This window comes from Bacidia gigantensis (assembly GCF_019456465.1).
Source record: "Bacidia gigantensis strain McMullin 20006 chromosome Unknown contig_180, whole genome shotgun sequence".
NCBI lineage: Eukaryota > Fungi > Ascomycota > Lecanoromycetes > Lecanorales > Ramalinaceae > Bacidia > Bacidia gigantensis.
In genome coordinates, this window is record NW_025408596.1 from 431,553 (window position 1) to 457,410 (window position 25,858).

The following is a 25,858-nucleotide window of genomic DNA, read 5'->3' on the forward strand; positions in this document are numbered from 1 at the left end:
TAAACTGATTGGAAGTATTTTAGCTGTTGCTGGAGTAGTGAGTAATGAAGGGCTCAAGGGTAGGATTCCACGACCGTTTGTGGTAGTACATTCTGGGAAAACAACAACAGATTGACGCGGGAAACGTTTAATCAGTTCACTGAGATCTATTAATTTTGCATCTTTGGGGGGCTGGCTTTGAGGGTATCGAAAAGCAGCTAGAATGGCGTGGAGCAGGGAGATGCGCTGGACTTTCCGGGTCGACGGGTAAGATGCTGTAAATATTGGGTCAAAGACAGCAGCTAGGTAGAGAGCATCAAGGGGCGAAGTAAAGGATGAGGCGATAATTGACCCAGGCTGGGGCAAGCGTGCTTTATGATGCTTCGCTAGGGAGCTGCTTTTGTCAGTATTGACATCTGTGGCTTTGAGTAATACTTCCTACCCCTTCTTCACTCCATCTATCTGGAGGTCAATCCACCAGATTCCAGGGGTACCCATGATAAGCCATAGCGATGCTTTTTTGCCCAATGAGCCTATTGGAAGCCATTGCAAGACAAGAAAGTAGCTCAAGGTCGCAGAGAAGATGATGGGCAGACGAATCAGAAATAGAGAAACATAGATAGGCAAATAAAGGATGGAAGCTCGTGTTGACACCGGGAAGAAGGGAGCAATTCCAGAACCTAGCCGCCGTCAGCTTTCGTCGACGTCAAAGACTCGGCGTCTGCCATACCACGATCTCTATATTGGGAGTATTTTTCCATTTTGCCTAGCACTATCTATGCTAGATGGGGCACAGAAAATGAGATCTCCAGGAGAGAAGACCATGGCTTTACAATAGAAGCGTCACATTGTATCACAACTGCGAAGAATGAATGGGCGACCTCTCTCGGGCTGATGCGCAAATGCCAAGACCGAAGGCGGGCAAGAAGCCGAGTCCCGCTGCCCGACGCCTGATCAGGCTTAGCCTTTGTTTGTTTACAACCTAGAGGTGATATCTTCAGATCACGATTGTACCAAGAGCTTGCCAGAGGACTCGAAGAGCCTTCCAACACAGCTCAGACAATGCTACGATAACGCCAAACTTGATTTTACACAGAGCCCATCAACCATGAATCGAAGTAATGGAAGCTCGGTACGCTGGCCTCAACATAATTGAGGAATGCGACTAATAGAATAGTTCGTCTCCAAGCTCCCACAAAGCTCAATGCCTTCACCAACTAAGCATGGCAAACTCAATGAGCTCTCTGCTTCTGCTACCAATGCTAGATCAAGGAACATGGCACCGCCGCCTGTGAAGGAGCGTGAAACTTTGAAAGAACGAGCCGGGAGGCCGCTGGGACACCAAAGCACTGCTTCCCTAAGCTCCTTGCCTATCAACTCGTCCATCAATCCAACAACACTCACTGGCGGCCCACGAGTGACATCCTTCTCTGCCTCTTCCTCATCACGTCCACCTTCCAGCGCGTCCTCAAGAGTCACGTCGAACAGCTCTTATGGTGGAAGCGTTGGCCATGGGATGCGGCCTCCATCTGGCGGACAGCGGTCGCATTCGGCCATGAGCGCCACGCGGTTCCAAAGACAACAGTACATACAAGGAAGGCTTGCTCCTGCCCGGGAAGCAAACCAAGAGGACCCCAGCACTGCCCAGGTGCTGGGCAAAAGGAAGGGTGAGGCCCTTTTTTCCTCAAACCCCCATATGTCCCCTGAACCCCTGCAACCACCAAGATTGAGGGGCGGCCATGTTCAATCGGATCCCGGCTCCACGTGGTTGCGCAGACCGTGTAGCGCAGTGTTCCTTCGTGAAGTATCCAGTCAGAGCACATATGTATCTGAGTTGATGAATAACCTCAGCTTGGAGGATGAGCCTGTATCCTCTGCTCCCACTTCAACCCCAACCCCATGTACCCCTTCCAGAATTCCCCAGAAGGTTTCTTGTTATGGCCAGTCTGCACAGTCCAGCCCTACAAAATCCCTGAAGAAGAAAACGTCAAAATCACACTTTCTTAGTCGAGAGACTAACATGGTTACAGCATGGGATACCGACGACAAGATGGAGGAAATGGAGCACATGCGGAAATTCGTGAAAGACGAGATGAGGGGAGCCATGGCTGAGAACGAAGGATTGAAAGAGATGACGGTTGTGTGGAAATCAAGAAGTGGGTAGAGAAGACCATGAAGACGGCCAAATTGCTAACCCACCTATCTAGTTACGGAATTGGAAAAGCATCGAGACGAATTGAGTGCAAATAACAAGCAACTACAGGCAGAATTAGATGCAGCGAAAATTCGTGTCGCGTCGATCATGGATGCGGTAGAAGACCAGAAAAGGTTCCAGAACAATCATATTGACGATCTGCAACGGCAGCATCGACGAGAGCTTGAGGACAAAAGGCATGAAGCGGAGACTGAGCAACGAAGGTTGGCTAGAGACAATATCGAGCAGGTTGAGAGCCTGGAGCGCAACTTCGAGAACCAATTGGCGGATGAGAGGGCACAACATGATCGCCAGATTCACACTTTAAGTTCAGAGGGGGCAAGCACACAACAGCAAGTGCAGAAGGAGCTTGAAGCACATCTAGCAGCTTTTGAGTCGCTTGAAGCAGAACTTGAGAGGTGCAAGAACGATATTGCAAGGGAAAAAGAGAAGAATGGTAATCTGTGCGACCAGCTGAGTGACGCCGCAAAGAGGGAACGTGAGCTTGCAGACTCGGTCCGAAGACTGGAAGGTCACATACATTTTCTAGAGTCGGACAACAAGAGCCAATCACACGCTTTCGCGGATTTAGAGGCACGAATGCAGGCAGCCTTGAGAACAGCAGCCGGAGCCAACGAGAAGCTGATCAAAGAGGAGACCTTGAGGAGGAAGTTGCATAATCAAGTTCAAGAATTGAAAGGCAACATCAGAGTCTTCTGTCGTGTAAGACCACCATTGAAATCGGAGCCGGCTGACAGCACAGCCCGAGTCAGCTATCCGGATCAAGAAGTGGATGCCAAAGAGCTTGAAGTGATGGGTCCTGAAGAGAAGTCCAGCCTTGGCAACGTTACGACAAAGAAGCATGCGTTTTCCTTCGACCGTGTCTTTGGGCCTGCTTCCCAGAACGAGGACGTCTTTGGTGAGATAAGCCAGCTCGTCCAGAGTGCTTTGGACGGCTACAATGTCTGCATCTTCTGCTACGGTCAGACGGGCTCTGGGAAAACATTCACCATGTCTGCAATAGACGGAATGATCCCTCGTGCTGTCAACCAGATTTATTCCACGGCAAAATCGCTGGAGGAGAAAGGCTGGAAGTACGGCATGGCTGGCTCCTTCATCGAAGTTTATAACGAAAATCTCAACGACTTGCTTGGCAAAGCGGAAGAATTTGACAAGAAGAAGCACGAAATCAGACATGACACTCAAAAATGCAAGACTGAAGTTACAGGCATCAAGACTGTCGAGTTGGACAGCCCAGGAAGAGTCGAGGAGATCCTTCAGAATGCCGCAAGGAACCGCACAGTCGCTGCAACTCAGGCCAACGAACGCTCATCGAGGAGTCATTCAGTCTTCATTCTCAAGCTGGTTGGGGAGAACAGCGTCACTGGCGAACATAGTGAGGGTACGCTCAATCTTGTCGATCTTGCGGGAAGCGAACGTTTGAGCCATAGCGGAGCGACCGGCGACCGATTGAAGGAGACCCAAAATATCAACAAGTCTCTCAGCTGCTTGGGCGATGTCATAGGTGCCTTGGGCCAGGGCAAAGATGGCGGCCATGTCCCGTATAGAAATAGCAAGGTCGATCTATCCTGCCTTTTGCATTTGAATGCTCGCTGACCCTGAACCTAGCTCACTTACCTGCTCCAATTCTCGCTGGGCGGGAATTCGAAGACACTCATGTTCGTGATGATCAGTCCACTGCAAGCTCATTTGGGCGAGACTTTGACGAGTCTGAAATTTGCGACGAAGGTAAATTTTCTTCTGCATCTGTTCCTTCACCAGAAAGGACACCGACAGGCTGACAACGCATAGGTCCATAACACGCACATAGGAACGGCCAAAAAGCAGACGAAGACAAAGGATTAGTCGAACGTTGTTGGATTTGAAACCGTTATATATCTGTTTGCCTTGTATATTTGCCCTTGACTGATACGTGAAGGAGGTTGGATCAGGTCGGGGTTATGGCATGGAAGGTATGCCAGCATGCTTCAGCTTCTGTATCTTTAGCGGCATGGTCGGAGGCGTTCTCCAGCGCCCGCGACAGTAAATATCCCACTGTGCGGTCACCCTGTGGCGTGGGGCGATGAAATATCATGACCTTCTCCTCAGACCTTACAGTAATCATTGTTTGTGTCGCTCGTACGTCACATTAACGATGCTTCTCAAGCTTCATGCCACAATCCTCCGGTAACAGCTTTCGTAGCCAGCACTTCCACTCGTCTCGCATAAACATTCATCATATGCATAACCGGATCCCCAAACACCACGCCTCTCAAATCATAATCTCGTAGCACCACGGCCTTCACATCCTCTTCATTGCCAGCTGCCACCCTCGGTCCCGGCTCTCCCTTCAGCCCAACCAATTTTCCAGCATTCGAAAGCGTACCTGGCGGGACATCCCACACGTAATCTTGAGACGTGAGTGGTAGTTTCTTCGCTTTATCCTGCTGTCGTTTTCGGAGTAGCTTGATATCTGGGAGAGCTATTCTTTTCCCCTTCTCAGGTGCAGGGCTAGCATAAAGTCTTAGCAACGAGCCTATGTACGCCGGATCAGCTCTCGGGACAGGATCGCCTTCATTGATGAATGAGAAGAACAGGCTCTTCTTGTACCGCTCTGCACTTGGTTTTTCTAGCGGAAGGAGCGAGATGGGCGGCGTGCCGAATGTCAAGCAGTGGATGCGTCGAAAGGCACCAGTCAGAATATTCAGTTCTGATCGCGCACCTTCCGTCTCTGCGAGCATGTGCGCGTACAGTAACGTTGCGATTGCCCCGCCAGCTGAATGGCCTGTCATGAGAAGCGAACAGGTGCTTCGAGCTGGGTTTTCTTCCAATAAAGAGCGGAGGCGAGCAGCGACGGGTTTCATCATCTTTCGCGCTACTGATAAGAAGCCTGAATGGCAGAGATTGCCTACATCGTCGAGGAAGCCCTCCGGTGGTTCGGGGTTCGTGTGCAAATTGACCGCCCAGTCCATAAATGTCTGCGACCCGCGTATTGCAAAGACGATGGTGTTCTGCTCGTCAACGGCTATGGATTTTATGACCATGGCTTTTGTCCCTAGTCGCCAGTCTGCGCCGATGAAGGCATCGCGCTCGCCGGTGGTGGCTTTCGAGTAGGCTCGCCGTGAGTATTGGGCTGCGAGGCAGATTAGGGGGTAAGCGGGAAGGTAGAGTTGCAGTGGTGGAAGGTGCAAAGGGAGCTTGGAGTTAGCATAGAGAGTTGCCTTAGCGAAGACATTGCTCGTTGCTATCGTCGAGGTGATTGCTCTGTCGGCCGCTGCTGTGGCGGATGACTTTTTGGAGAAGAAGTGGCCTCCGCCACGGAGGCTTGTTGCAGGTTCATTGGGGATGACTATGGATAGTCTAGTCAGCAAGTAGCAGTCAAAGGAAGCGCGATGTCCTACCGAGGTCTCTTTCTTCCCCTGTGAATGTCTCCTCGTCGATAGCAGTCAGGACTTCATCTAGCTTGGACGAGATGGTATGATTGAAGGTTCCAAGAAAGGAGTCGTCGTGAGCTTTGATGAGAGTTGAAGATATCGGGTAGACTGAACTCAAGCTTGAGCTATCGTGCTGGCACGGTAAATTTGGGAGCATTTGAGCATTTTCATACGGCCCACGGTGATTCAACTCCGCTGGAAATGTTGTAGTCGTATCGGCGGCGGGGTTGGCGTTGTATGGGCCATTAATGTAAGATGGCCTGCTAGGGTTCAGACTTGTGGTGGATCTAGCTTTTCCATTTGGAAAGGTTGTCTCCTGCGAAACCACTGATGGTTTGGGAGCACTATGTCCTCCATCCCTGCGCTTCTTTTGCTTCGACTTCACTCCTTTTGGCCGTGCACCAAACATTTCTGAGTCGAAGCAATCATTCTACCCTTTTTTCAACTCTTTCCGGACGAGTTGACGCCATGGATTTCTCAAGTAAAGTTGAGTAGGAAGTGAGGTTGCTTTTGGGTTCCCCTCGCAGACACAGCCCCAACCAGTGCCCTGCTTCCTACTAGCAGTGCAGGAGATTCCTGATTGGTGAGCGGCGGGACCAGAGCTGCATATTGCATAATCGGCCAGCGCACCTGTCTAGAGCATAGCACGACTTCCTCTGCCGTTCACAGAAGAGAGTGATCAGATAACCAGCAGCAAATGACGGGCCGTCAACGAGGTGACGACAATGAAGGTGAAACCTAGCGCTTTGCCTGCTTTGGAGCCAGGCTCGGGCAATAGAACTAGAACTAGTTCTGGGCGGTGGCACCAGGTGGTGGGTGGTGGGCAGTGGGCACTTGCACCAGTTGCATCACCAGGCACACGCCAGGCCGTGACCGACGGGCCCCCCATGTTTCAAGAGCGATATGATCGGCCAGCGCCATCAGAGAGAGCAGGAACCAACTCGATGTAGCAACTATGCGGCGTAAGCTCCTCACTTCTCCCTTTCGGTTATTTGACGTTGGGTCTCCACAGCTACTTTACCATGCCAGAGGTTCCTAATGCGAACGACGTCTATTGGACTGTCTGTCTCACTCCTGCTCTCAGATGCTGACGCACCAATTATGAATTCGGCCGTCTGCTATAACGCTTGCTATTCGCCCCCCGTTCGTCCTGATCTATTGATCCAGTCTGCTGTTCGCAATGCCATACACCGTCGCTGCCGTCCAAGCCCACGAAGTCTCCCGCTTGGCCGAAATACAATGGGCAGCTCTTCACAATAATCCCTTGATTCAGGTCCTTTATCCACGAGGTGCGACAGCTGCACTCAGCAGCTTCACGACCGAGTCGTATAAGAGGTCTTTCACCTTTCCATCCGCTTCGCTGATCAAGGCTACCAATGATGCGACGGGGGAGATCGTGGGATTTGCCAAATGGGTTCACTACCGCCAAGACGAGGACCAAGCACTACGACAGTCCTTAAGCGGCATAAGACAGAAGAGTGAGCAATCGGAAGGAGCGAGTGTGGCTTCACGTCGTGGCTCTGGATGGGTCAAAGAAAAGAACTTGATGCCGAAAATGCCGCCAGATTGCCATGGCGTCCTTCTTGAAAGGTGGGGTGATATCATCAATAGTACGAGAAAAAGGATCACAGGACCTAGAGGGCACGCGTGCCGGACAGGTGCACCGTGCTCGCTCGAATGCTATTTCTCAAATTTTGCGGAGAACCTAATGGGTAAGCTCTCATGTTCCCCCAATGAAGATATAGAAAGCTCATTGTACGCTATTAGTTTTGGATATATTACACGTCATTCCGCTATATCAAAAAGCTGGTGTGGGCATCGCCCTCATCAATTGGGGGGTCGATCTAGCAGACAAGGAAGGCATTCAATGTTATGTCGAGTCTTCCCCTGCTGCGCGCTCCTTATGTGTGAAGAGGGGCTTCCAGCACCTTGCCGAAATTAGGATTGAGCTTGGGAAATACAAAGAGGGTTATCATGACTATAGGCACAGTGTCATGCTCAGACCGCCACATGGGAAAGAAGAACCCCCAAAACCGCCATCGAAGGCAAATCCTTTCGCCGACGAGAAAGCTGTCTCGCCTAGATCCCCTGTCTCCCCCGTAGAGGAAGATGAGGAAGAACCTACATACACCGCCGAGGCCAAATTGCTCGAATTCAGATCGTCCTCCTCATTGCGATCCGCCAAACTCATGGAAACCCGGACCCATTCGAGGTCCAACAAGTCCTCACAAGGCTCCATTCAATATCAGAAACCGCCACCATTACCCAAAACTCCTAGAGTCGCTTGAGAGGATGGTGTGAAGCTTGAAAGAGTTCATCAGTAAAATGAAGCGTTTGTCATCAGGGAGAATCCTTGTAGTGACATGTATGAGTACAGTCACGATTCAGGACACCAGGCTACACATGCCTCTTCAGGCGGCCGTGATAGGAAATGTTCCCCGCTTCCCTAAGCGCACCAGAAACAAAACATTGCGGCATTGTGATACTTACCATTCCTGCGAAGGTCCACCACAGGTTGAGAATCGCCAATCCTGAAACCGTATTGGAGTCGCGGCGGATTGAATGATGGCGTCATCAGAGTCGATATGTGATGCACTCTACTCCTATGTCTGAAGCGATGCTACTCAGGTATCACCCTTATTTCTCGCTCCTACAAAGGGGCTCTGCATTCTCACAGTAAGCATCAAAATCTTACTAAATCGCAACGACTTCAGAGCTGGTCTGTGACCTTGGAAGCGGTACCTTCTGTGCACCACAAGACGCTTCGATCAGATTTCGACTCTCACTTCATGACCTAAGGATGTCATAGATCACAAATCTGCAGCAAAGCCCTATTGAAGTCGCACAGAGGACCAAGCATTTCTTCGCTTTAACACATTACCTCCTAAGTACTCCAATAAAATGATCATCTTTGCAGTCTGTCACAAAATTTTGTTTAAGCGCAAGGTCTCCTTTCCTTCTTACAAACACCACCCTGTCAGCTGCTCTATCAAGTCTCGCTTGGCGTTCCCGTCTTTGGAAGCTGCCACTTTCCTTGGTTTTGGATCTTGGAGGGCTGCTTAGCGAATATGCCCTGTATCGAGCAAGCTCTTAGGGTAACTTCACATCTAGGTGTGGCCATGGCTGAGTATGTCTGGAAGTGTTATTGCTTCCCCACCCGAGTGGGCATTCACCCACTCCACAAAACCCCATGCCACAACGGTGAAAGTGAATCATCGCTCTCCGAGGACGTCATGCGATCGTAAGTGTTACTACTCCCACCTCCGTAATCTCGGAGTTGCAACAGCAGTCCGAACGACTGAAGATGATCCATTGCTTACAACATGCCAGATTTCAGACGCATGTCGCGGGCAGTGAGCCCTTGTTCCGATAGGCCTCGTGGTTTCTCCATAAGTGATGCTATTAGCATGGCTGGTGAAGCCTCAAACAGGCGTCTTTCCGTACCCTTTAAATACCTCGTGCCGCCTCTTCCTGAAGCACTATCCGATGAAGAGTTTGGCAAGATTGAGAAAGACACGATTCGTAGCACGATGAGGATTGCAGCTGTCTTGACGGCTTTGTTTGTGAGACTCACAGCCTCAACCTCACTTCTGAATAGGGATTTCGGCTAATGTTGACTTCGTCAAGCTCACGTTGTTCATCGCCGCACTCAACACCGTCAGCATTTCAACCGCCATCCCGAGTATTTGCGCAGAGTTGAAGTCTGCATCTGGATACGCATGGATCGGGGCAGCCCATCTCCTCGCTGACGCCGCAGCAGCTCCGATATGGGCGAAATTATCTGATATTTGGGGCCGAAAGTTGATACTCTTGACGGCAATATCTCTCTACTTCGGCGCGTCGACCGTGTGTGCCACTGCTAAGACAATGCGCATTCTCATTGTCGGCCGTTCTCTTCAAGGTGCAGCAGCAGGCGGGCTGATACAGATCGTTCATATTGTGATATCTGATCTCTTTGATCTTAGGTAAGATCCAATTCTAATGTAGATGAAGCTCTTGAGCCATTTGTTTCTTCAATCAGAGGATAGCTGACATCTTGCGTGCCACAATCACAGGCGACGGGCACTTTACGTTGGCCTTCTAGAGATCATGTGGGCCATTGCTGGTGCTATTGGACCTGTATTGGGCGGGGCCTTCTCAGAGCTGCTTTCATGGCGCTTTTTGTTTTGGTTGAATCTCCCAATGTGCAGCCTCGCGTTTGGCCTTTTGTTTTTGTGCCTTGACATCCACAACCCAAAGACCCCATTTTTGGAAGGCATGAAAGCGGTGGATTGGGCTGGCATAGCGACGCTTCTTGGTTGCGTGATCATGATCCTTCTAGGACTCAATTTCGGAGGCGAGACGTACGCTTGGGACTCGCCACAAGTACTGGCTCTGATAGTCGCTGGTTTCACACTCTTGGTGCTGTTTGTGATCAGTGAGGCCAAGCTGGCAAAACATCCACTGATCCCCTTGCACATCTTTGAGAACAAGTCAAATGTGGCAACACTCTTTGTCATGTTCACCCTCCATTTCGTGCGTATACTCTGAACTGCAGCAATGAAGAGCTAGACTGACAAACTTCAATCAAGGCATATTTCTCGACCGAGTACTACCTACCACTTTACTTCCAGTCCGTACGAAATGCGTCTCCTATGGCTTCTGGGACCTTGCTGCTCCCCACCACCATCGTGTCTGCAGTTTTCGGCTTTGCTTCAGGCATCTCAATCTATGCGTGGGCCTGCTATCGCGAGCTGATATGGGCTGGTCTCACATGTTTGACTCTTGGCTCTGGTCTTTACATCAAGTTGAACGCCACCGCTTCTCTAGGTCAAATAATCGGTTACCAGATCGTCACGGGCATAGGTGCAGGCTTACTCTTTCCTGCACCAACCATTGCGTTGCAAACGCAGGTCTCAGCAGCAGAAACAGCTACAGCGATTGGCGCGCTAGGCTTTGCAAGGAGTCTTGCAACATCTTTTGCAGCTGTCATCGGTGGTACAGTCATTGCCAACTCTATGGTAGTGCAGTCAGCGAAGCTATCAAGCATCGGTCTACCTATCGAGTATTTGCAAAAAGTTGCCGGCCCACACGCTGTCTCGAATGTGCACGTGATTGAGGAAATCAAAGACCCCGTCCTGAGACTAGCTGTCCGACAAGCTTTTGCGTGGAGCCTGAGGAACCTCTGGATTTTGTGCGTCTGTATTACTGGCACTGGACTTTGCTACAGCACGTTCATTAAGAAAGGAGATCTAGATCGCAAGCATGTGGAGACTAAGACTGGGTTAGACAAGCGAGAAATTTAACATTCGCTGCTGCTGTGAAATCTAAGCTACTTCTGGATGGCTGAACGGTGGATATCGGGATGTCGTCGAGCACGAACTAATGAGTTGATGAATATCATTTGAGGGGAAGCGGGTTTGGAGCACATATTTTCCAGACATATTCAGGTGAGTATATTTATCTATTTCTACGAGCAACAGCGTTCGCTCAATTTGCTTCTCGCCCGGAGCATACTTCTAGAGCCTCATACCGACTGAAGCTTGGCTTGTCATTACCTTAATCAAATAGGTCTTCACCTTCAGGGTGTATCTCAAAGAGGATGTACCTCTTTTGAATATGATCCCTCGTACAGTCATTCTACTTACCTGGCCCGATATAGGGTCACAAACCTCAAAATGTTCAGACTCATTATCAGACTTCCGTTCTTCCGATCCGCATTGTACAACACTGCACTGCTCAATCTCGTCACTCGAGCTTTATCTTTTGCCACAACAATATCTTCTGCACGCCAACAAAACGGTCTTTTCATCTATCTAGAGCAGGAGGTGCATTGAAAGAACGATTTCCCATTCCGTTCATTCGACATACTGCACGATGTCCCTTCTCACACATCCCATAGCACTCTCCCTCATCCCGACGACGATCTCCGCCGCCGTGGTTGGATTCACGTCCCCAAGATCCCTCTACCGGCTAGCATTCCTACTCCTAATCCTATATCTGACTTATCTCGGCGTTTCCACAGCCTTAGAAAGAACGCAGTCAACTTTCTTGGCGTCATGGATGGGCGTAGCGCTCGGTGTCGGGGCTTTGCAATACATCGAAGTTGCTCTTGTTAGCGAGTGGGCCTATGAAACCCAAGGCCCGGCTTTAGGATACGCACATTGTCATGGATTATCGAACAATGACGCCAAGATGCAGAATAACAAACAAGACGACAGCAATTTCATTGATCGCTTCAAGTATGGTTTCCGTGTCTCTCTATCCTACCGCAATTGCGGCACCAGGTATGAGGTCAAGAACGTGGCTCCTTTCGACCAAGATAATCCAGGTTACATACCCCTTCGACTGCAATTTTTACAGCAAAGTACATTCTCCGCTGTAGCTTGTTTTCTCTTCTTGAACCTCCCCAATTTAAAAAGGGAAGATATCCACCTGTACCCCAGTGTCTACTCGCCAGAGAAAGTCCTCCTGTTCTCACGTCTGGCCGAGGTGTCAAGCGAAGAAATCATCGTCCGAATTACAACTATCATGGATATATGGATGCGCAATTAATATCTTATCAGATTGGCCCAGGACATCGCCGCCTTCATTCTTGTTGCTCTCGACCTCGACGAAGTCAAATCCTGGCGCCCGGCGTTTGGATCAGTGGGAGAAGGATATTCGATTCGTAGATTTTGGAGGTACGTACTCATCTGGTTCCCCCTTTAGCGGACTTGAAATATCGTGACTTTAATTGCTGACCCTGGTGGTGCAAATAGTGTTTTCTGGCATCAGCATTTTCGGCAGAAATGTAACAGCCCCGCAAACTACATTTCGCATAATGCCCTTCTTCTTCGAAAGGGGACTCTAATTGCACGCTACACCACTATCCTGTTGACCTTCATGCTATCTGGTCTCATCCACTTCCTCGTCGATATCGCCATAGGGCTCGATTGGCGAAGCTCGGGCACTATCTATTTCTTCTGCATTCAAACAGCCGGCATCATGTTCGAGGATGCTGTGCAAGCAATTTACCGTCGGGCTCATGGTACCCAAAGAGACACTACTCCACCGGGATTTGGGATAAGGATATTTGGGTACCTTTGGGTTTTGGGCTTCTTGATTTGGACGACGCCGTCGTGGATCTATCCGTTGCTGTGTGAGTCAACACAAAATGAAGCGTATAAGCCGAGTCGCTATAATCCCTTGATCTGGCTTAAAGGGTGAAGTTCATATTCAACAGACCGTACGTGCCAAAGAGGGTCCGCATCACAGCCTACAAGAAGAAATTGCTGGCTCCCAAAGGGAAACTATTTTGTGGGTCGAGAGCAAACTAGTCATGCGATCCGTTTCTTTCGAATCAGCGTAACGCTCAGAACCAATTTCCTCCAGCTTGACGGCGCAATCTAAGCATGCGGGAATATTCAGTAAAATTCCAAGATATTCATACAAATTCAGGGGGTTTCGATGTTCAAGTAATAAACAATAAATGTGTGTACCGTACAACGATCTCAGTCTCTGGCCTGCAAGGACCGGATTGGAAATTAAAGCAATTCTATCCCTACCCTTACAAATCTCACCACATCCCACGTCTATCACTGCACTGGGTATCTCGCTCTTCTTCACTCCCGTCACCGGCTGTTGATTGTGTTCGCCATTGTGGGAGCCTGATCGTCTTTATATCCACCTTCATACTTCGCAATTTCAGTCGCGTAACGTATACCCTTCTTGCTGTTGAACTGCGAATAAATGCTCTCACACCATCTGAGCTCTTCCCCCGGATATCTCTTTAAGACTAATAGTGCGACCCGTAGAGGAAAGATTGATTGTTGAGCTCCAAGCAAGCCCATTTCGTCCTTGAGAACATATGGCATAGCACGCATAATGTTCGTCGCAAGTTCGAGGCAATGATCACTGCGGTCGCCACCTAGGAAGTCTGGACGATCTTCTCCCGCTGGAGCATTCGGCCCTCCTGCAGTCTTGAAATGAGCGGATCGAACCCCGAGTGCGGCCCTAATGGTGGTGAGAATATGATTTAGGATCAATTTCAGTGACCAGAAAGTGTTCAAGACATTTGCCTGTCGATAGTTTCGGAAGATGAAGCCTTTGTACATGTCGGGTATGCCAGAGCAGTAGCTGTCCTTAAAATCAATCACATAAAGTGGGTCTCCGCAATGGCTTGTAAAGTCTTGAAGCCAATCTTCCATTCGAGAATCCAGGGCAAGAAACATATTGACATAACTAATGCAACGATCAAGGCTCAGCAACTCTTGCTGAAGTCTCTGACGATCTGTTTCCTCCAGTGTGCTCGCAAGTTCAAAGCCGAATTCAAGAAGACGATAGTGGAATTCATCGACAGGATCCGTGAAATACTTCACCTTCCATTCTTCACTCATCAAGAATGTACCTTTGCGAAATTGGAGGCTATGTATCATCTATGAGAAAGTATGAGTGAGATCGAGCGCTGTTGTGTCAATGGGGCAAGCTTACTGAACCTGAAGAAAACCCAAATAGAATAGCTTGTCCCATGGGCGATTCGTACGAATCTGGGCCTCGCAGTCTGACAAGTAGCCCAAGTCCAGACACGTGACTATTCCAGCCTTTCACGCTATCATTGGTGGCTTCGAATAGCTGGCAAAGAATTAGTACTCCATGAGTGAAAGGGAAGGCATTACTACCTCATAGATCGATAACAGATGGGCTGCTGCAAGTGTGTGGTCAGACCACTTTGCGAGCGGATCCCACAGAGCATGCTGAATATGCTTGAGGGCTAGGCCATAATTGCTCTGGCCCATCTTGGAAAGAGCATCATCTTGGTTGAGCCATCCTAGGCGAGTAAGGGCCAAAGCCTTGAGTGAGAGTTTCAAGGCAGGATGAGGATCGGTGGTGAACATGATTTCCTGCAACCATGGGCATGGTGACGGATGTTGTGCCAGCGATCCTATCGGTACATAGTTGATCCAGAAACAGGCCAGAAGTTGGTCGTCCTGTAGCTGTGCTATGCTAGCCTGCTGAGGCAAGGCGCTGAAATCCGTCCGTGGGACCATAGCCTTGTCACCAGTCGACGGTTTTCGAACCCTGGCCAGAGGCGTATCTGATCTCGATGCGGGAGAGTCTGTGCTGGGAGTCCTCGGTTTCGCTTCCTCCAGACGCTCTCTCCTGCGACGACCCTCGGGTGTGTTGATTAGAAAGGTCGGATAGCGTGCATATCCTTCGCATGTTCGACCCGTATCGGAGCATCGCTTGCAGTTTGGTTCTGTAAGGTCGCACTAAGGCTGTCAACCATCGCGAATTGACTGCAGAAGCAGGATGTACTCACGCGTATCTTGCGTCGTCGGCACGTCAGACAGCCTTTGCTCTTACCCGGGACACCAACCATAATGAGAAGTCTTGTTGAGGAGATATTGCATAGTCTTACATGCTGAGAATCGATACATATATACTTGCCCCTTCTCTGGCGTGGTTATGGCCAAAGGGAAAATTTAATTATAGCCTGCACCACAATCAAGAGAACCTGGCAATGCTCTACGGATACGGCCATAACGATTGTGTCCATTGTTGATCTGGATTCATAGGCAGCGGTGAGTGGTATCAGACTTCAATTCGTCCGTGTGGGGATTCCGTGCGAGAGAAACCCTGGTGAGCCTGTGCTACTCAGGCACCTTGCCCTTGCATGCGCCTCAACCTCATCTTGACGTAAGACGGAAGGATGATAAGTAAGCAACCAGCTAGACCGGATCAGGCCTACAAGTTGCGAAGTCTGGGGTAGAAGAGCCAATACGCAGCGGAAATGCGGATGAACGTCCCTGTATAAATCCATGTTCCTCCGCATCAATTCGTTATGATGCTGACACTCTGACGCTTCGCTCTGCTCTCATTACTCGAGGTGCTCGGCCGAAGATTAGGAATCTAGAGCTCCAACGAACAGGGGAATTGGCTGACCGTGCTAGTCCGCCGATTGATATCTGTCGGAGCATTCTGAAGGATCTTACATTAAGAATGTTCTCCGCTCCAAGAGATAATCTTCGTGTGAATGACATCTCCAACGATATATGTACAGCTCGTACACTATGCCTCTTCCATATGCTCTGACATGTGTGTCAACCCTTCCTCTATCCTGTCACCAGCCCATTCCGACTCTTACTCCATCCCTACAACTGCGCCTAGCCCTTTCATTAACTCCACGATCTTCTCCCCCTCTTCCTTGGGAATGCCCTCCTTCATCATCTTCGGCGCGCTCTCCACAAACTTCTTGCTGTCTACCAAACTCAAGCCAAGCATACTCTTGATCTCTTTAATGACCTTTGGTTTCGCCCCTGCCTCAAATGATTTTAGATGTAACGTGAACAGGGTTTTTTCTTGTGCTGTGACGGGAGCGGGCTCGTCTGCTTCCTCAGGAGGTGGGGCGGCTGCAGCTCCTCCACCAGCGCCGGCGGAGAAACCACCGATGGGGAGATCTGGAATCTTTAAACGAGTCTAGATGGGAGACTGATTAGTCGAGGGTGATGACAGGTGAGCTTGGGGGACAGTGTACGGACTTTGAGGTTTGAGACAAGGTCTGCCGTTTCCAAAAGCGTTAATTGACTTATTTGGTCGACTATAGTTGAGATTTTGGGATCAATTGGTGCCTCTGCGGTGGTGGATTCCCATCGCCGCGAAGGGGCTCGTCGTTCTAGCTGTGTAGTGGCGCGAGCGGCTAGGCAAATGCGTTTTGACGATTGCTGGAGTACTCGCGTACAGCATCGAGCTGTAGCTGTGTAAGTGACTGACATTCCCGACAGGTTTGCGAGAACGGGGTTGAAAATGATTTATTGCGTTGTAGAAATTGTCTTGACATTGATACCTTTTTGCGGAATGTTTTCCGAGCCGAACTTAAACTTCGTACTCGTAATTTCAGCTCACCGAGCTTACTTCTGTCATTGACTGTCTACTCCACTTTACCTTTCTCAAGATGGTAGAGCTCTACCTCTCCGTCCAAGAGTACCAGCTCATTCGGTTTGCTGTGATCGCCACCGGTTGCTATCAATGCTACTCTTTATATCAGCAATACAAAGACACTAAGGCACGTAACGAGAAGAAAGACGAGCTTGAAAGCAGGATCACAGCAGTAAATCGGGAGATTGAGACACTGCGGGCTCAACAGCGAGCGATCCAGACCAGAGAGATACAAGAGGAAGATAGTGTTAGGGACAGGCAATCGACTGCGGATATTGAGATGCTCATGCGGACACAGAGGGAGGTGCAGGAAAGAATGAAACGGGGTGACGGTGGATCAGAAGCGGATGCACAGGAAGGATGACGCGCCCCGAAGGAACGCTGTCATACGACAGAGACACTCGAAACAATATCTCAGCTTCATGATACTTGCTTATGCAAGACATAGCAGTGGGCAAGCTACGTCAACATGTATCACTATTAAGCACACAAGGCACGCTTGTGTGTTGGCGCTACGCAAACGCATTCATGACTCGAAATCTCAGGTCTCCCTGCCTAAGGCAGGGAGGAAGCTCAAAGGAACTCTACGAAATATCAGCTACTTTAGGGATTCCAATACGCGGCGACAATTGAAAGCACGGAAATCACAAAACGACAATCCACAAAGATGCACCACGAGCGCGTTGGTACGTTCTGAGGCTTTTGGCTTGATTTAGAAATTCTCTTAAACATATGAATTAAGATTATCAGGAGGCTCGATAGGCCTGACATCATACTGGTATTATAAATCTTATCATCATTTGTGCTGAGCATTTGCTCCCTCTTTCACACTTCCCTTGCATTACCCCACCAGAACGAATATCTCTTCTTAGAGTTAATTTGGGTATCTTTGTATTTCAGTCATAATTTGCACCTCTTTAGCTTTGTTCTGCTATCAATGCACATATCCACCACCGTGCACCTCTGCATATGGATTAGCATTCTGCGCGTATGGGTTTGGTAGCGCATGAGTCTGTCCATTATCCATCTCTACGATGGGCTTGTTGTTGCCCGATCCGAGAACTCCTGTTGTTTGTGGTGCATGTGTGTGCGTGGGTATGGTAGGCTCGCTGTATTTAGTTGTTGGCCCACCATATACTTGGTCATTGACCGGCGCCGTGGTGCCTGTCATGTCTGATGTCCGTTTGTGATCATTGTTGAAGCCACCGGGGCCAGCTGCGCCAAGCTCTGTGTCGCGAGTAGCAGCCTTCTTCTTCCTTTGCCATGGGCGCCGTTTTCCTGATCCAGACGTGTAATTGTTGGATGGGCTCGGACCGTAGCGTTTTTCACGTTTATGAGACCGGGACAAAGCGATTTGAGAAATGACGGAGATTGCAAACAAAAATCTAATGATGATCAGTACGAGAGTATTCAGCAGCGTAGAATCGTTGACGTACGCTCCGATAATCGAAACGGCAAAGACAACCTTTTGCAGGCGGCAGGATAGGTGATTTCCCGGTCCGATGGGAGAGTCATTCACACTTCCACAAGTCTTGGATCCAGCGCGCGTGAGTATGGCAATAGCCACCATGCAGGCACAGAAGCAGACATCCAGCACCACTGCAACGAATGCAAGGAAGGTGATGCCCCCAAAGAAGCAGGTGAGGAGGACAGCAAAGATGGTGTATAAAACGGCAGCTCCAGACATGCCTTCTACCGCTTTCTCCCACTGTGGAATTGTGGCGCCATCACGACCAGCTAGTTTGGCGAGGAAGTATGAGAAGATGCCTAGGATGAGGGCGGATACCAGGAATTCGAGAGCATAGAGAGTGGTTGAAACCGAGCGATTGAGTAAATGGAGTTTCGACATCGTTATGGATTGATGATGACCAGCAAGGGGATGTGTGGAGAAGAAGGCGAGTGAGAGAGTGATGAAGCATTCAAAACCTTGGTTTTCGCATGCGCCTTCAAATCTTGGCTTTCCTCGGCTGCTGACGTAGTTCTAGTCTGATTGGTGGCGACGAAATGGAAATTTCCTGATTTGGCGCCTGCCAATTACGCCAAAGGATAGAAGCAACGATGGGAGAGCCAACTTAGGATTGAACAGCCTCCTTCAATAATGCGGCCACGATGGCATACTGCACACTGACGCCGATTCTCATCGCCAGACTACAGGGAAACCTCGAAATTGCGTCACAAAGCTGACCCGAGACTTATTCAGGCTTAAACCGCCTGTGGCGTAGTGGCGGTGCCTGCAGTGGCTGTGCAGGCTTCCTTTTTGCCCGAGCTCCGCTTCTCGTACGAAGCACCAAACCATCTTCGCAGAGATGGGTCAATCTTGCCTCGTATCCCAATACTCCAGTTAACGCCGAGTCACGAAGAGGAGCGGGTCATTCCTGTGTTTGGTAACGGGAATGCAATTGCTCTACCGTGGGTTAGAGTCGTCAACATGGTCTTTCACTACCCGTCGAAACACAATAGGGATTGACTGAGCGTTTCAAAGGCTGTCGCAAATCCACGCTGTGGCAACAAAGCCTTGGGCATGACCGTTGAAACCCTTTCCCTAACAAATCAGCGGTTTTGACAATACCAGAGGACTGAATCTGATGTCTAATCTGAATTGTATGCACAATATATTGCGACATGCATTTGGTTAAGACGTGCATGCAGTATATAATCATAATTGCAAGATCTGTCTAAGAGAGAATCATTTGTACGACTTGTTCCCACCCTTGTCCCCCTAGCGCCCAGTAATTATATTGAGCAAGGTTTGGCATATCGATCTCTTTGGTTTGGGATCATCTCCTGGTACCTGAGCTTTGTCGAGGCAGTCAACGATATCCCATTTCTTAAGCTCCTCCTTCATCTGTTTCCAATGTTCTTTTGACGGTTGGTTCTTTAACCAAAAGGATTCAAAGCGCGAATCGTCCAGATCGAGACGTTGAAGCTCGTAAACGTCAAACAAGCTCGCTAATAGGAAGAGTGCTCCAGCGCCTCCTCTCTCTATGACGATGGTGAAAATGTTCAGATAAGTTTTGACGAAGGGAATTTGCCACTCTTCAGTGTTTTCGTGAAAGAGTCCGCCCTTCGCAAGACGTTCCAGGATTTCGCGGTGTCCTCCGAGATTCTTATTTGTTCTGATTTCGTCGTATCTTTCAAGTACTTTCGGGTCGACGTCCAGTGACGATGCCCTTGCGAACTCCTTTGGATCGCGTAGGAGTCTCTCGAGAGTTTCGGGGGCGTCACCGCGAGCGTTCTTATTGATTGCGGACAGCACCGGTTCGAGGAAGCGGAAGAAATCCTTCGTGGACAAAATTGGTGCAGTCATGGCTGATCAAAGTTTGGTTGGTTTTTTTTTTGTAGATGTTCTAGCGAGGTGATGCTTTTTGCTTTGACGGGGGAGGTGGCAGTACTTATACCGCTAGATCAACAACAGAGCCTCAACAATTGATATTGTAGGTAGGACAAAGGGTTGAATACCACCTCAGAAGACAAAGCTTCCGGTCGAACAAACACAGAGTAGCCTGTGGATTTCTTGAGCCTTTGATCGGCGCAGGGAGGACGAGAACGAACAAAGACCCATGCTGTGGTACAATCCGAAAACCCATCTCTTGGTGTGAGCAACGAATTAATCCAAGGCAAAAGCTGTCACACCTTGTGGAGGCTGTGTCACAGTTCCACGAGACTTTTGCTCTTCGCGCCGTTTCCATACAAGCCATAGAAAGTCAAGTAAGCCACTGGGCCATGGCAGCCAAATGCCTGATTTAGGCAAGCACAAACACAAGGGAAACCCCGAGCACAAACATCAACAATGAGCCTTGATACAAGCCATGTTCTTAGTGGTTTGCCAGATTGCGACAGATCTAAAGGCGAACATATTGCCATGCTGTTTTGTTGGTCCAAAACGATTGCGTCAGATCGATGTTTCGTCTTGCATGTTCTTCACCTAAAGATGAATAAGTCACATTGTCGACTTAATTGGTTATAAGGACATGCTGAAAGATCTGACGCGCGACGATATATCTGGTACAGTACCCACACGAGTCTCAATAGTCGATTCCTTTCTTGATTTGCGTTCAATTCAACCCCGTTCATCGAAGGACGCTTGTGGGCATTGAAGCCCATAAGACGGCTTGACTTTGTCTTTTCCCATACAAAAATTCAAATTACAGAGGTCAGAACGTCTTTCAAGAAGAGCCTCAGCGCTAGTATATACATATTTACTTTTTCAGTATGAAGCGAAGCAACAGTGAGAATTCAGTGACATGACTCGAGATGAACAATATAAATGTCGCGATAGCTGTCATACAACACAATGAGTCTGCATGATTAGTTGATTTCTGACGGGCGAGCATTGTCTTGTAAGCTTTGGCATTACCGACGGTGTCAAGTAGTTGGCCTTTTTCCTCCTGCAGATCTCATGTCACGTCTCTCAGTGGCATTTGGAATTGTGGTCCGTCTGAATTTCCGATTTCACCACGTTCGAAGGGGTTGTATCTGACTGCCGCCATAAGAACAGTGTTTGAGGGCCGTCAGGCTACCAGCAGCCCAATTTCCGACGAATACGAATTGCTTGAGCGTTGGAGGTGGTTAGACGTGATGCTGATGCCACCCTTCAACGTCAATAGTATTGCACTGATCGATCTACCGAGTGTATTCATTGATTGGCACAGGCTAGAGACACCAAGTACTATAGTGTAACTTAAATTATCGAAGGGGTACATACGCTTTATGAATCCGTAATGCATCCATGGCTCGCATCAATGACAATTTTTGCATATTTTTTTAGAGTACCTTTCTGGTACTTTAAAGGAGGCTGGCGCCAGTCCTTCTTCCTCCTTTCTAGCTCCGTTTCTTCTATAGACACATCCAGTCTCCTAGTTTCAGAATCGATTACGATTTCGTCACCGTCCCTGACGAATGCGATAGGACCACCTTCTTGCGCTTCTGGCACGATATGACCGATCAGAAACCCGTGACTGCCGCCACTGAATCTGCCATCTGTAATCAAGGCCACATCTTTGCCGAGACCAGCGCCCATAATGGCTGAGCTTGGTTTCAACATCTCTGGCATGCCAGGGCCTCCTTTAGGCCCTTCGTATCGTATCACGACAACGGTCTTCTCGCCTTGCTTGATGGCACCTTTCTCTAGCGCAAGGACCATGTCATCTTCGCCGTCGAAGACTTTCGCTCTACCAACAAAACGAGTGCCTTCCTTGCCCGTGATCTTACCAACGCATCCTTCCGGAGCAAGACTGCCACGCAAAATTTGGATGTGTCCAGTCTTCTTAATAGGGTCACTGAAGGGGCGAATGATGGTCTGATCAGATGGGAAATCAGGTGCGTTCTCTGCGTTCTTCGCGAGTGTCTGGCCCGTGACTGTCATGCCGGTACCAGATATAACATTTTCTTTGAGCAGAAGCTTGATTAGACTAGGAATTCCACCGATTCGGTGCAAGTCCGCCATTACATACTTGCCCGACGGTTTGAGATCGGCGAGGAATGGCGTCCTGTCGCTGACACGCTGAAAGTCATCAATAGTAAGATCGATACCGACGGAGTGCGCCATGGCAATTAGATGGAGGACGGCGTTGGTCGAGCCTCCAGTAATGGTGACAATAACCATGGCATTCTCAAATGCCTCTCTCGTCATAATATCGGAAGGTCTGATATCTTCTTGAAGTAATTTCTTGATCGCTCCACCAGCCGCCACACACTCCAGATACTTTGCTTTGGACTCGGCGAGGTTTGATGAAGAGCCCGGCAAAGTCATACCCATGACTTCGATGGCGGTAGCCATTGTGTTTGCAGTGTACATCCCACCACATGCACCTCCACCCGGACATGCATTCCGTATGATGTCAAAGCGTTGTTCTTCACTGATGTGACCTCCAATGAATTGACCGTAGGATTGAAAGGCGGAGACAATGTCGATATCTGCATTATCTTGTGTCACCGCACATCCAGGCCTGATCGAGCCTCCGTATACCATCAATGAAGGTCTGTTGACACGTCCCATTGCCATAATCACACCAGGCATGTTCTTGTCGCAACCCGGGATTGAAATGTTTGCGTCGTACCATTGACCACCCATCACGGTCTCGATCGAATCTGCAATCAAGTCACGCGACTGTAAGGAATATCTCATGCCTTTTGTTCCCATGGATATTGCATCGCTGACTCCTACGGTGTTGAATTGGTAGCCTATAAGCCCTTGCTGCTCTACCCCCTCTTTCACTCGATTGTTGAGGTCGAGAAGATGTTTATTGCAAGGGTTACCGGAGAACCAGACCGACGATATGCCGACTTGGGCTTTGTCCATGTCTGCCAACTCGAGGCCGGTAGCGTAGAGCATGGCTTGCGAGGCGCCTTGTGATTTTGGTTGGGTGACATGACGGCTGACTGTATTTAAGGGGCGATCACTAGTTGAAGAAGCACTACGTTTCGAGCTGAGTGGGATCAGAGAGCTACGTCTATTTTCAGTGAGTACGAGTTGTGCGTGAAAGGAGACAATGGCGTGACACCCACCGCCCAACATGCACCAAATCTCGTCCGAATGACTTCCTACACCGAAGAAGAGGCATACTAAGGGATTGATTATGTGCAAAGTCAAGGCACAGGGGAGGCTTCAGGATATCTCATCCTGATCTCAATCTTCATGGCTGTAAACACCAATGGTCGTCGTAAAACCGAAGACGCTCAGATGAAGACCGTTTTCCGATGTCGCAGCTCACTATTACAGGCGCTCTAACATATCAAGCCTAGCGCTAGGGCTAGAGCATCAACCATGACAAAGCAAGTGCATTGATTGGAGGATGAAGGGCCCCTTTCTGCTGGCGCGAGCTCCATGGGGCCACTTTGGACACATATTGAAGATTTACATTTGGGGAAGCTTGACTGGTTCACAAGCACCCTATATAGTACAGGCATCTAGTATCATGGCCACGTCTCAAATCATTAGCTAAACGTCCAACACGCACTCAAACCCTGAATGAGGACGTTCACATCTCATAACGTTCGTTGATCACCGAGTGTAAATGGCGCCGAGCTGAAGAATCTAATCTTCCTCCTCTTCACGTTTCAGCCCATCCTCTGAATGAATGCCTTGTCTGACCCACTCCATCTGTTGCACCTTTTCCAAATTCGATCGAGTCCTGGCGCGGCAGATCAGGCACTCTACTATTCCTTGAGCGCCTTCGAATGCCTTCCCTTTGACAGGATCCCACTCTCCGTCTGAATCTGCGAACCTAACCCATTGCCACTCACATCTGGCAATCTTGTGACTCGTCGGACTTCTGCGCCTGCTGCCTGGTATAGGGTCGAAAGGCATCCTTCCTTCCATAAGTGTATAAAGGACCACACCTAATGCCCATGAGTCTGTCGATCGACCATCGTACTCCTGTCCGATCAAGACTTCTGGCGCCGCGTAGTCCTCGCTCCCACAACGTCGCTCTAAAAGTGGAGATTCAGGCGGTCTGGGAATGTCGCGTCCTAGTCCAAGATCTGAGAGGCACACTACAGGTCTATCGTACGCTTGCCAATCTGTGATTTGTGAGAAAGAGTCTGGATTCACTTTGACGAGGATGTCTAGTAGTATTGTCAGCGGACTCCTTTCTCGGAAAAAGCAAGACGATCAGACTCACTTTCAAGCTTGATATCGCGGTGAATTATGTACTTAGCATGTAGATATTGTACGGCATCTACGAGCTCGGCAAAGATTCTGCGAACTAGAGATGGCGTCAAAAGGTCATGTTTTGTGCTAGCGAGTTCAAACAAGTCGCCGCCTGGACAATAGCTAAGTACGAATAGAGTTTGTCGTTCCTGTGAGCTGACGGCTTTGAGATGCACTAGAGACGGATGGTCAATCGATTTCATCAGGTCTAGCTCTCGCTGTATTGATGTTCGGAGAGACTTTTCATCCGCGCCTCCAGCTGGGCCGTGATTGCACACTTTGACAGCAACCAGCGATTTTGGATTAAGCTTGATTTCCACGGAGCTCAGACTGTGACTCACACTGTCAACAGCAAAGTCACTTGTTGCCAGCATCACCTTGCTGAATTGACCTTCTCCAAGTTGCCTCAACGCCCGCCATTGCTTTGTTTGCCCACTACGAATTAATGTAGCCTTGTAGAGTGGAGGCGTCGCTGCCTTTGAGAATGCTGGGCTGATGGGTGGTTCAAGGTCGTCACTTCTGCTACCACGGTTACTGTCCGGAGGGGTTGGCGGCTTGGGCGGTTCGAGGCCGCGCTGCACAGCTAGATGCTGTTCGCGGTGCAAATGATCGTGAGGTGGAGAAAATTGTTGACTGATAGGTGGCGTAGCTGAAGTTGAGACAGCTATGTTCCGTACATTAGGTACCTGGATACCTTCCGGGACGTAGTCACTTAGACTACGATTTCTCTCATGCGCTGCTGCATTGGTGATGTATGATTGTGGAGGTTGGTCGATTCCAGAGATACCCAAGACTGGCAACTTCCTCTTCTTTGGCGAAGTTCGTGCTAGCTCTGCAAGCTCTTCAATAGATTGAGAGGACGTGTGGTCATCTTGAGCACCAGATGTAGCATCGTCAAGCTCTTCGTCCATCGACCCTCTCCAATGACCCGGAGAGCCAAATTGGGAGATTGGGGATGGTAAAGGTGTCATGTCTACAAGTGGGCCCACAGCTGGTGAGGCGGCAGAGGAACCTGGTGACAATGATCCTGTTCTGTGCCTTCTGGCCGAATGGCTGGATCGGATACTCGAATGTCGCACTGGTAACCCGGCGTTGAAGACCTTTTGTTCGTGCATCTCTGGTATAGTCCCGTTACCTGATGATCGATTCTCTTGACGATTCTTCTGCGCTAGATGATCTGTCTGCAGTCTCAGTCCGCTAATCGGTGTAGGGACGTCGGCGGAATCTTGCATTGGTGGGGAGGATGTATCCAACGTATTGAGAGCAGCAGAATGTTCTGTAAAAGATTGAGTCTCGAGTCTGGGAAATGGCTCTGAGTCATGTTGAATGTGCGTGGTGGCAGCACCACCACCGTTGGTACCGCTGTCCATCTCCGGTATTTGACGATGCAAGCGAGCTTCAAGGCTAGGTGGCGCAAATGCAAGGACAAAATCATCAATTGACAACGAGCATGCACGTTTGAGGAAGGGCGCGAGCCCGTGGAGCGCTGCGACTTCACTGCGAGTTGGTCGAGTCAGATACTACGGAATGCATTGACTGCAGGGTCGCATCGCTGCGCTTGTTTCACATCCGACCATTGGACAACGCTAAACTTAAGGTTTGACTGACATATGCACGTGGCCGTAAACAGTGGATTCAATAAATCATACGAGTAGGTCCTCTTCTCACCCTGTCCTCCTGTTATTTAATCATCTAATCATCTAT

The 25,858-nt window shown here is 49.4% G+C and overlaps 12 protein-coding genes across 12 annotated transcripts; 5 read left to right on the forward strand and 7 right to left on the reverse strand.

The window, feature by feature from the left end:
* Positions 1-1,087: 1,087 nt before the first annotated feature.
* KY384_003058 (uncharacterized protein) lies at positions 1,088-4,039 on the forward strand (the record flags this gene model as incomplete). Its single annotated transcript, XM_044811579.1, has 5 exons — positions 1,088-1,111; positions 1,157-2,135; positions 2,187-3,751; positions 3,803-3,922; positions 3,986-4,039. 5 exons carry the CDS (start codon positions 1,088-1,090, stop codon positions 4,037-4,039), a joined length of 2,742 nt encoding a protein of 913 aa, XP_044670712.1.
* Positions 4,040-4,335: 296 nt separating this feature from the next.
* On the reverse strand, positions 4,336-6,016 carry KY384_003059 (uncharacterized protein; the record flags this gene model as incomplete). Its single annotated transcript, XM_044811580.1, has 2 exons — positions 4,336-5,522; positions 5,575-6,016. The coding sequence occupies 2 exons, from the start codon at positions 6,014-6,016 to the stop codon at positions 4,336-4,338; spliced, it is 1,629 nt and encodes a 542-aa protein (XP_044670713.1).
* Positions 6,017-6,787: 771 nt separating this feature from the next.
* KY384_003060 (uncharacterized protein) lies at positions 6,788-7,895 on the forward strand (the record flags this gene model as incomplete). The annotated part of the gene is made up of 2 exons (XM_044811581.1): positions 6,788-7,217; positions 7,375-7,895. 2 exons carry the CDS (start codon positions 6,788-6,790, stop codon positions 7,893-7,895), a joined length of 951 nt encoding a protein of 316 aa, XP_044670714.1.
* A 1,035-nt stretch (positions 7,896-8,930) lies between these two features.
* Positions 8,931-10,892, forward strand: KY384_003061 (uncharacterized protein; the record flags this gene model as incomplete). The annotated part of the gene is made up of 4 exons (XM_044811582.1): positions 8,931-9,170; positions 9,235-9,572; positions 9,663-10,122; positions 10,179-10,892. The coding sequence occupies 4 exons, from the start codon at positions 8,931-8,933 to the stop codon at positions 10,890-10,892; spliced, it is 1,752 nt and encodes a 583-aa protein (XP_044670715.1).
* Positions 10,893-11,463: 571 nt separating this feature from the next.
* Positions 11,464-12,141, forward strand: KY384_003062 (uncharacterized protein; the record flags this gene model as incomplete). The annotated part of the gene is made up of 1 exon (XM_044811583.1): positions 11,464-12,141. The coding sequence occupies one exon, from the start codon at positions 11,464-11,466 to the stop codon at positions 12,139-12,141; it is 678 nt and encodes a 225-aa protein (XP_044670716.1).
* A 1,058-nt stretch (positions 12,142-13,199) lies between these two features.
* KY384_003063 (uncharacterized protein) lies at positions 13,200-14,947 on the reverse strand (the record flags this gene model as incomplete). Its single annotated transcript, XM_044811584.1, has 4 exons — positions 13,200-14,003; positions 14,059-14,199; positions 14,247-14,824; positions 14,932-14,947. 4 exons carry the CDS (start codon positions 14,945-14,947, stop codon positions 13,200-13,202), a joined length of 1,539 nt encoding a protein of 512 aa, XP_044670717.1.
* A 761-nt stretch (positions 14,948-15,708) lies between these two features.
* KY384_003064 (uncharacterized protein) lies at positions 15,709-16,340 on the reverse strand (the record flags this gene model as incomplete). The annotated part of the gene is made up of 2 exons (XM_044811585.1): positions 15,709-16,032; positions 16,107-16,340. 2 exons carry the CDS (start codon positions 16,338-16,340, stop codon positions 15,709-15,711), a joined length of 558 nt encoding a protein of 185 aa, XP_044670718.1.
* Positions 16,341-16,519: 179 nt separating this feature from the next.
* On the forward strand, positions 16,520-16,867 carry KY384_003065 (uncharacterized protein; the record flags this gene model as incomplete). Its single annotated transcript, XM_044811586.1, has 2 exons — positions 16,520-16,570; positions 16,613-16,867. The coding sequence occupies 2 exons, from the start codon at positions 16,520-16,522 to the stop codon at positions 16,865-16,867; spliced, it is 306 nt and encodes a 101-aa protein (XP_044670719.1).
* A 570-nt stretch (positions 16,868-17,437) lies between these two features.
* On the reverse strand, positions 17,438-18,352 carry KY384_003066 (uncharacterized protein; the record flags this gene model as incomplete). The annotated part of the gene is made up of 2 exons (XM_044811587.1): positions 17,438-17,888; positions 17,940-18,352. 2 exons carry the CDS (start codon positions 18,350-18,352, stop codon positions 17,438-17,440), a joined length of 864 nt encoding a protein of 287 aa, XP_044670720.1.
* An 870-nt stretch (positions 18,353-19,222) lies between these two features.
* On the reverse strand, positions 19,223-19,810 carry KY384_003067 (uncharacterized protein; the record flags this gene model as incomplete). The annotated part of the gene is made up of 1 exon (XM_044811588.1): positions 19,223-19,810. The coding sequence occupies one exon, from the start codon at positions 19,808-19,810 to the stop codon at positions 19,223-19,225; it is 588 nt and encodes a 195-aa protein (XP_044670721.1).
* A 1,401-nt stretch (positions 19,811-21,211) lies between these two features.
* On the reverse strand, positions 21,212-23,066 carry KY384_003068 (uncharacterized protein; the record flags this gene model as incomplete). The annotated part of the gene is made up of 2 exons (XM_044811589.1): positions 21,212-22,955; positions 23,011-23,066. The coding sequence occupies 2 exons, from the start codon at positions 23,064-23,066 to the stop codon at positions 21,212-21,214; spliced, it is 1,800 nt and encodes a 599-aa protein (XP_044670722.1).
* Positions 23,067-23,539: 473 nt separating this feature from the next.
* Positions 23,540-25,524, reverse strand: KY384_003069 (uncharacterized protein; the record flags this gene model as incomplete). Its single annotated transcript, XM_044811590.1, has 2 exons — positions 23,540-24,069; positions 24,126-25,524. The coding sequence occupies 2 exons, from the start codon at positions 25,522-25,524 to the stop codon at positions 23,540-23,542; spliced, it is 1,929 nt and encodes a 642-aa protein (XP_044670723.1).
* Between the last annotated feature and the right edge of the window lie 334 nt (positions 25,525-25,858).